Below are 9,711 nucleotides of genomic sequence, written 5' to 3'. Positions count from 1 at the left end.
AAACCTAATGCTTTTTCTTTGCAAGGGTCAATAGTAAATCCTGCACTTACTCTCCTATTAGGGAAGGATCCACTTTTGGCAATTTTGCATGAAGTTAGGACCAGAGGAGTGGTATGGCATTTTCCTCACCGATGGCAAGCAGCAGCAATGGTAATGTTATTTTACAGTGAAATATGCAAGCTCTCTTGTTGAGATTAGAGGCCTATCAGGCTGGAATATAGTTTGTTCTTGTATCTTGAAGAAATATGGGGGGGTTTGTATCTTAGTTTGTAATTGTTTTATGAAGAGGGAATATCTACTGTTGCTGGTATGAATTCACGGCCAGCAGAGTGTGTGTTCCCTGCTCAAGTCATCACAGAAGGTAGATCAGATTGGCACTATAGGGACTTGGTCACGTTTGTGATTTTCTAAATGCTTTGAAGAGATGTACGGTGTGTAGTAATAACTGTTTATTCATTTATGTAGGTAGTGGAGAGTTTCACCAGGTTTTGTCAAGCCATGTCTTACAGACAACTACTTCGACAACTAAAACTGCGGGCAACGATGGCCAGGCTGAGAACCTCGAGTACATTGCTTTTGCATTGGTTCCCGTTTTCTTCATCATGGGTCTCTTGGGGATCCTCATCTGCCACATCCTTAAGAGAAAAGGGTATCGTTGCACAACAGAGGCTGAAGAAGTAGAAGAAGAAAAGCTTGATGAAAAAATAGGTAATCAATAAATCTTAATAAGCAACTTTTTATTTACTATATTATTACTATGGAGTAATGTATTGTGAGACTGCTGTTGTTCTTCTGTCCATATTAGACGTCAAAACAATGTTAAGAAAAATATTTTTATTACCATTATATATCTGTTGGGTTCTGATCTTTGCCAGTCAAAACAAGGAGTCTTTCATTTTCCAAGGTGAGTGCTCTGACATTGATGAAGAGCTCACAGAGGGATCAAAGTATCCAGAGTACTTGTTTGTGATTATACACTGCAAGTGAAGTCACGAGATTGCCCTTCTGCATTCCACTTGCTGTTACCAACAAAGTATCGCTATACATCATTCTGTTTGAGGAGTGACAAAAAGTTGCCATTTAAAACCTAAAATCTTCGTTTTATGTCTAGCAATACTAATTTGTTCCTGTTGTGCTGTCATTCACATCACTGCTGTCATTCTAGAACTGAGCCTTTGGACTGGCTGTCCACTTCTGGTTCATGTCATGTGTGCCACTTGCAAATCTTTTTTCTTAAATTTTGTTTTTGTTCTAATGTGTGTTTGTTTCTGTTCTTGTTGTTGTGGTTCTTAATATTCCCATCTGCTCTTGGTTAAAAGAAGCAAAGCGCCCCCCCTCAACAACAACAAAAGACCCAACCAAACAAGAAAAGGCTGTTATCACTTGGGGAAGACTATAGTAACCATGCAGAGCATTTGGCTTGGTGCATTCAGGGGCCAAGTCAATTGTAAATACTTTGAGCCTCCTCCTTGGTGCCGATTAGTTGTTGTGAGTAGGTTGCTGTGATAGTGCGTGCAAATGAGGGCAGGTCTGTGGTGAGGGTGGGGCTGCAGGGTGCAGCAGGGCTGTGTCAGGCTGCTCCTCAGCAGTTCCTGCCTGCCGCAGGTGCGCAGCAGTCGGGCTCTGTGATCTCTTAGCTCACCTGAATGGTAATGGGAAAGTGGGCAGTGATGGAAGGGGGGGGCAACTTTTAGGGCTCAGTTTGGGAAAGTGGCTGTGTCTCAGCTGCATTGCATAGTTGCAGGTATGAGGGTGGAGACAAAGGACTGGTAAAGAGATGGGAAAGCCCCTAATTTACTGCTTGGAGACAAATTTTAGGCTTTGCCTATTAAACTTGCCTCAATCCTGTGATTTTACTTATTTTTAGAACTAGTCATAACAATTATTAGGGAATGGCAGAGCTGTGCCTCTTCACTGTTCAGTTTCTCTTCCAAGTCTTTCTGTCGTCCGAGGTTGTTCTGTGGAAGCTTCCCGTATTGTTAATGGCTGCAGTCGATATCAAAAGTGCACTTGTGAGCTTTCTTTCTCAAACCCCTTGCTCTTGTAGTCATATGATAAATGATTTTTTTAATAAAGTAATCAAATTTTATGTCCTTGTGGTGAAAAGCTTAAACTGAATCCATCTTACATTGGAAGCTTATGCCTGTTTTAAAATAGTGACCTGAGACAGTTTAATGATTTTCATTTTGTTTATGTTTCTAATCCTAGCCATAGGGAGGAAAAAATACTGTTCTCTTGTTTGTCTCCTTTTGAGCTAGAGAAGGAAGTTTGATGTACACTTGTGAAAATATTGAGTTTATTCAAGTCCTAGATGAATATGTTGTAGATTCCTGATGTGTAGATTCCACGCACTTGTGTTTCTGTTTTTTTCCTCCATTGGGACTCAAAAGTATTGTCTAAGTTTTCTCTCCAAAGTGTCAATAGATTGTCTTTTTTTATGTAACTTTTTCTGATGTGTGTGGGTTTTGTTTTGGCTTGTTTTGTTTTGTCTTTTCTTTAAAATAAATCGGTTCTTGATTTGAAAGGCCAAGATACTGACAACATTTATTTCCTTGCACAGAAATGAATGATACTATACATGAGAATAGCGACACTGTGGGAGAAATTGTTAACATCATTATGAAAAATGAAGGTATAGTACTGTGATATTGAAGTCTTGAGCCTTTGTGATGGTGTTCTATAGCATCACACTTCAGAATATCTGAAACAATATATTTGTGTTCATGTGTTTTTGTTTAATAACATTTTTGTACATGCTTGTCTTTGAGGTTTGCCTTCAGAAGGCAATAACTTCACAAAAAAAAATAGGAAAGCATTTTGTTTACCTGAAAATTAGTTAAAATATCGAGAAGTGCATGAAGCCAACTTACAATACAAACTGTTTGGTTGCTTGATTTTTTTTGGTTCATCTTTTTGTTTGATTGTGAAGTAAAACCTCAAGGTTGTTTTCTCTTGATGACAGTGTTTAAAGGATGTGATATTTGTATGTTGTCCAGATTAAATTTTTTGTCTTGAAACCATTTTTGCAGCCGTTGTCTCAAGAAAGTCTGCTAACTGAGACAATGAGGTAGACAAGTGCTAACAGTGAATTTTGGTCACGTTATCTTTATGCACTGTGTCTGCAAAGTAAAGGATAAAGAAGATTATGACTGAAAAAAATAATCATACAATGCTTGCTTAGTTCAGAACACATTTGCCTAGTAGAAGAAACATTTGGGAGACCGGATGTTTTTACAGTACATGAACCTTTTAGTGTTACATTTGTATAAACGGAGGTTCTCCTAAGCATTGTACTTGCTTTGAGTTACTTCTGAATGAAGACTAGGCCTCTGGAAAAGTTGTATGGTTGGGCTGGGTTTGTTGGTTTGTTTTTTCTCTTTAATAACTGTTAGGGTTTTGAGCTTGTGTATTTTTCGTCAAGGCTGGGATTAGGTATCCCATGTGTCTTTAAAAATATGTGAGCAATCAGTAGTTCTTGGCTGATAATATTAATTTTGTAAGGCTCATTTAGATTGGTGTTCTTAATCATAAGCTGCTTTGTGCGTGTGAGTTAATGATACTCCTGTGGTCAAATGGCTGTTTCAGAATTTGCAGAGATCTTGTTTGGAAGCGCTGTGCAGATGGCTGAGTGCTATGGCTTGTCTTGTGGCTAAGCTTGGACTGCAAAATGAACTGTAATTCATTAGCTCATGTTAAGGAAATCCCATAGAATGATATTAACTTTTTTTTTTCCATCATTTTCTGTCTTGCCTTTTTGGAGATATAAATAATACAGTCATCTTTCTTTCAGATGAAATTTCTTTGAGGAACTTGAATTTTGCTGTTTGTTTTTCTGAAGCTAGAGCTGTACACTTTTGAAAAATTCTATTTATTCTCATTGCAGCAAATGCTGATGTGTTAAAGGCCATGGTAGCAGATAGCAGTGTCTTTGAGCCTGAAAGGTAATTACCTGTCTTTTTAATGCATGCTTCCCGAGGCAACTAAAAGCATAGCCTTTCAAAGGGTTATTTCCTGGGTTACCAGTGAAGAGCCTAATACCTCGATTTCCTTGTGGTGTCTCTTGAGTCACTCACTTTTTTAATGTAAGCCTTGGGTTAGTAACTGCCTCTTCTGGTTATGTGTTCTAGGTGTGTAGCACAGATTTACTGCTTTTGGGGCTTAAGTTTTACAGAGCCTGCAAATACTTGTTTACTTTAAGTTGAAGTTACTTAGAAGTTGGCTCAGTCTAAAGCTACGTTGTCTTCAAAGAACAGAAACAACACTTGTTTCCTTTGTGTGGATGCTAACTTAGACATTTCTTTCTGTGTCTCCTAGTTCACTTTTTTCCTGTATAATTGTGCAAATAATATACATTGACTGGCCTACCTCTTACTTATTTTTTTCCTACATGTCTGTTTAGAGAATTATGTAGAGCAAGTTCAGCCCTTGAGTTGCAGATGCATCGTTTGTGTAAAAGTACTTATACCTTTACAGAAGTCATTTTTTAAACCATATCTTTACTACTCTACTCTTTATACAAAATCCCATGTCCATATTCAAGGCAGAGAAGATCAAGTATTAGTGTGTCACTGATAAAAGAAGTGTGAGTGTGGTTTTACCAAAACAAATAGCTGAGTATGCAACTGCTTATCTCCTGTTTTAATGGTGAGAGGCTTGCTTATTAAACTCCTTTAATAAGTTCAATTTCTTGTTTTTTCTGAAGTATAGGGACTATTTTAAACTTACATTGTGCAGCAGAAATGTTTGAATTTTAATCTAATAATTTTGTGTAGGGATGTGTGATGTTGGGAGTTTTAGGCTATTCAGTGGTGAATTCAAATATAAAAGTAAGAGGAAGGGAGAAATGAATATTTGCTTTAAATTCTGCCAGATATTCCTAAAGCTAATTATTCAAGTGCATATCCACTGTTTTTCTTTCTAAATTTGGTGTGCTATGACACACTTCCTAACAATAGTAACGACGAAATAAAATGTGCCCTTCTGCCCCTAAAAGCCATCAGTTCCTGTCTTTGCTTCAGATGTTGGACAGGTTTTATTTCCTTTATAGCATTCTCTTACTTATTTGAAAACTATTAAATGTCTCCTGTCAGTACTTTTGTTTTAAAAGTAAGCATCCAGGTTGCTGCAGTTTTTATGGCATGTTTTGTTTTTAATTTGGTATTTCTGTTCTCCTTTGGAGTTTCTTCAGTTTGTTAGGATTTTGTTTGAAATAACATTTCTAAAACTGAATGGAACGTTTAGCTGAGACACAATTAATACCATGAGATGTAACTTCAGGTTCACAGATTATACTCACCTTGTTTCCACAGTGAAATTTCATTTTTTTTTTTTAAGTAAGAACATTGTAATGATTCGTGCTCGTCTTGTGATCTTCACCTTTTTTTTTGAAGACTGATCATCAGGCTAGTTGCTTTTTAATCAGGGTTTGTAAAGTTTTTCTGCTAAAGCACTGAAATTTGTCATTACTGCAATACACCTGGTGTTTTTAATGAGGCTTATGTATGTTTGAAGGTGTCTTTCACACATGCTCTCCTCTGATAATCCTAATTTCTCATCTTGTCCTCTACAAGTGACCCAAAGTTTGTGGGTAGTTTAGTTATTCTTCTAATCCATTACCCAAGGAACTGTTTAAAGCATCGAGTATTAACAGGACCAGAACAACCACATTTAGCCTGTCTCTCCAGTTTCATAGTAAGCTACTGATTTATAACTTTCTGGTATGTCTTTGTTTTGTTTGTTTTTGACAAGGTGTGCTACCTTACGCTACAGTAATTTCACCTTTAATGCACTGAGGTCTAGCTTGCTTCAGGAGAATGTGTTGCAAGACGGTTTCAAAATTGATGCTGAAGTCCAAAAAAAAGTACATCTTGTGTTTTACATCTATGCTGTCTGCTTTTATGGTTTTTGAAAGAAAATTAGATCGATTTTATTGGATATTCTCAATAAAAGCTTTTTCGTGTTTGTACTACTTTTTTTTTTTCCTTCTAGGTTCTTAAAATTATTTTCCTGAAGTTTAAGCTAAATGATCTGTTTATTTCTCTTCTCTTTATGGTAGAAATTTTAGTTTTGCCTCTTTGTAGTATTCTGAGACTATGCTCTTCTTCTGTGGGTTCTTAAAGATACTGTCACAGTTTTGAAATGCTCTCTGTAGTTCTCCAGAGTGTGAATTTAATCAGTTACTTGCGTGTCTTCATCAGTATAAGTTCATGTCACATGTTCTCTTATATTTTAGCCCGACTCTGATGGGTTTTGTTTTTCATTTCCTTATCCTTTGTGTTAGTTACCTTAATGATAAGCCTGCAGCTGAATTAATTTACAGAAGTTATTTTAACCATAAAAATATGACAACAGAAGGAACCTTAAACCATGCACCCTCACATATAAATGGTTCCTGAAAAACTAGATATTCACTAGATGTAACTGAAGATTATATTAGGATTTTATAGTAAACATTAAATTTCCTTTATACTTTTTTTTTTTATTTCTACAGCCCTTTATCTCCTACCTCTCCTGGGAGTCCAACGAGTCCAGGCTCTCCTTTGTCACCTGGTGCTGTTCCATTTAAACACAACTGCAAAGGCCATCACTTCCATACTGTTGGAGGAGTAGTAGAAAAAGATGTGTGTACTCGTTGTAGCCACAAAAGATGGCATCTTATAAAGCCAGCTCACAAGTCTAAAGAGCACAGAAGAAGTCGTCTTGGAGAAGTTACAGTCCTTTCTGTGGGAAGGTAAGACTTAGGTCATTTTATTGTATCCTTTTCTCAGGGATGCAAGATGGATGCCCATCAGATGGGCCCAATGGATCAGATATCCATTTATTCTACTGTGTTTGTAGCATCAGTGATTGTTTTTTGTAACCCTGTTACCATTAGACCCAAGTTATTTCTGGAAGAAGTAAATGCGATTTTTCTTTTATTTATTTTAGAACTATGTAAATAGATGGGGATTTACTTGGGTGTAAATTCCAAGCTATTGCTCTTTTTATCCTGGCTAAAATGAAACAAGGATTGCACACTAATAAATTCCTCTGATAATTTCTGAATTTGCTATTTCTCAAGTAAGTGTTAGTCATAGAAACTTCATTCTGGTTTGTTACTTCTAATTCCTAGCTCACACTGTAGTTTCAGAAAATAACTTTCCTGAGTAGTGTGCAATCTGTGAATTATGCTTTAAAATGCATTTCCTGAAAAAGTATGATTCAGTAGTAGTGAGTATTAAAAGTACATGTAGGTAATAGTTAGGAAGATTGCTCTGAAGTGAAGCTGGGTCCGTGTGGGCGTCTGCTCCAATATTTAGTTCTCGGGACCTGGAAATGTGTTCCTGTCCATACACGGTGTACTGAGAATGATCTAACTCATCTCTGGGGAAATACAACTGAATCTTTCTTTTGCTTACCCCAGATTTAGGGTCACAAAAGTGGAGCACAAATCAAATTCCAAAGAACGGAAAAGCCTGATGTCTGTGAGCGGTGTGGAGAGCATCAGCGGCGACACGGCTGTCCCACCTGCCAAGGAGGAAGAGAGCGAAGCGCCTGCTGCGCCGGGGGGGCAGGAGGGGAGGAGCTCAGAGTAAACTGCAGGTAGCAAACACTGGGGACTCACATTGAAAGTGTTACGTTGTGAAGTAAGTTAGAGTCATCGGTAAAGAAAAAGGAAGTTGGAAATGTACCAGCCGTGTCTGAAAACTCATCTTTCCTTTTCAAAAATTTCAGCAGAAGCCTGCAAAAAGGATATTTGATCGCTCGGCTAACGATAAATTTGTAAAGGTTGAGTTATCCGCCAAGTTCATATCTGATCGATTATTTAGGTTTTGTAATTAGAGCAGATGTTTAAATGAAAACTCTCTTATGGAGGTGGCATCAGTGGTCCAATAAATAAAACATCTGCATATTAATTTTTGGCAATAAATGATGGTTCAGATTTAGTGGCAATGTGCTTAGTACCCAAAAGAAGCGAAGGCTGCCAACAGCTGCATCACTGGAACAACAACAGTGCTGCTTCCAGTGCTTGCTGCCCTGTACTGTGAGCCTGTATAAGGTAGCTGCTTGCTAGATACTTCTCTGATCTATCCATGCAGCTTTGGCTAACAAAAGTGAAGACACATGAGAACAATCATTTTGCAGGGATCTGTGGTAGGTTACTAAGCCAGGAGGTTACTTTTGAGTCATTTAAAGTTGGGTGAATTGCTGGTGGTACCCCATGAAGCGTGTCAAAAACATGTTCAGGATGGTTTTGGAATGCATACCGACTACTTCTGTTTGTTAGTTTTTGATGTAGGTTTGTTGGGTTTTTTTTCCTTTAACAGTTAAGAATGTTGGGGAGGGGAACCCTGTAAGTTGGTAAGGTTTGCTCCTAACTGATGACATGCTGGTTGATAATCTGAAGGGGAAAGCTGCTTTGACTCAAATGTGATTCAAAATACAGAGCTTGACCCTTGGAGAGGTTTCTGGGGCACTGAATAAAGGCACTGAATTTGAAGAAAGTGAACAAAGTGCACAGTGCCAAACTCACAGTATGCTGAGAGAGAGGATAAAGCTATGTTGTATCAACTCAGCACAGTTTCAAACTCTGGATAAGTCCAACAAATGTGAAAGGGAAATGCACAAGTAGGTCCCTTCCAACCTAAAGGATTCTATGATTCTAAGTGGAAATTGGGCATGTTTAAAAATGTAACAAGACCCAAAACCCCGTGAGTGTCTTGAGGTTAAATGTGCAAGATGTGGCCTCTTGTTTATACCAATTGTTTACTCCTTAAAAAACATTCTGTACTTGTATCAGTTTAGAAAGGACAAAGTAGAGAGCAGGGATGCAATGGGACACTTCCTCCCAGTCTTTACTGGCAGCACAGGCATGACTGTTGAGCTAAGCAGAGTGTATTTGTCTTGACTCTGCCTCATCATTAAATTATACCAAATTTTTTGTATTATTACCATAGAGGAAGACAGACTTAGTGTATGCTTTCAAATGTTTAAAAAGCTGTGAAGAGTAATGGAGTAAATTGTTCTTTATGGTCAGTGGATAAGAAGGTACATAGCAGGTTAATTCGCAGTAGGAGGTGGAGTTCAGGCTTGAAAAATTAAGAAGCTGGAATAAGCTGTTGTATCTTTATTGCTGAACTTCTGTAAGACAAGGATGGTCAAATCCTTGTCAAAGCCAGTGTAAACAGAGCTAGTCCTGGCTGGGAGATCTGTGATAGGCTGTAAAAGATGGTTGAATTTTTGTTTTGCTCAGTGGCATGTTTTGGGCAATCATAGCTTTCTCGTGGCAGCTGCCTCATTGCTGTGCTGTAATCTGAAGGATCTACAAATGGCAGTGAAAACCAAACTTCATTCTTATTTGCCGATTGACAATTATGTCTTGGTGCTCAGGAGTTTTTTTTAGTTAGTGTGGTTTCTTTTTCCTCTATTCCCTTTTTAAAAATCACTATTAGCTAAATGCAATAGGAGAACCTCTTGCTTCACTGGCTGCACAGGCATTCTCAAGGCCAGCTCATCAGTTTGTTACTCCTGTGACAAATTTTTTCTTCTACAGCTCTAATGGTGGCATGATCAGACTGTTCTTAATGTGATTTTTTACTTAAAGGCAAACTAGTTTTCTTTCAATGCTAGAAATCTAAAGAAAAGGACTTACATGAAAATAAAGTTTATTCCAGTGCACTTTGATTTAAAAAAAATAGTTTGTAATTACTCTGACAATGTTTTGTAGTTCAG

General features: G+C 37.7%; 1 protein-coding gene across 1 annotated transcript; it reads left to right on the top strand.

The window, feature by feature from the left end:
• Nucleotides 1-491: 491 nt before the first annotated feature.
• On the top strand, nt 492-7,574 carry RELL1 (RELT-like 1). Its single transcript, XM_008936356.1, has 5 exons — nt 492-708; nt 2,561-2,632; nt 3,884-3,941; nt 6,491-6,730; nt 7,403-7,574. The coding sequence occupies exons 1-5, from the start codon at nt 603-605 to the stop codon at nt 7,572-7,574; spliced, it is 648 nt and encodes a 215-aa protein (XP_008934604.1). The 5' UTR covers nt 492-602.
• The last annotated feature ends 2,137 nt before the right edge of the window (nt 7,575-9,711 follow it).

This window comes from Merops nubicus, unplaced genomic scaffold (assembly GCF_000691845.1).
Source record: "Merops nubicus isolate BGI_N331 unplaced genomic scaffold, ASM69184v1 Scaffold43962, whole genome shotgun sequence".
In the NCBI taxonomy this organism is placed as follows: Eukaryota; Metazoa; Chordata; class Aves; order Coraciiformes; family Meropidae; genus Merops; species Merops nubicus.
The sequence above is the reverse complement of the archived record's forward strand: the minus strand, read 5'-3'. Positions and strand labels throughout refer to the sequence as shown.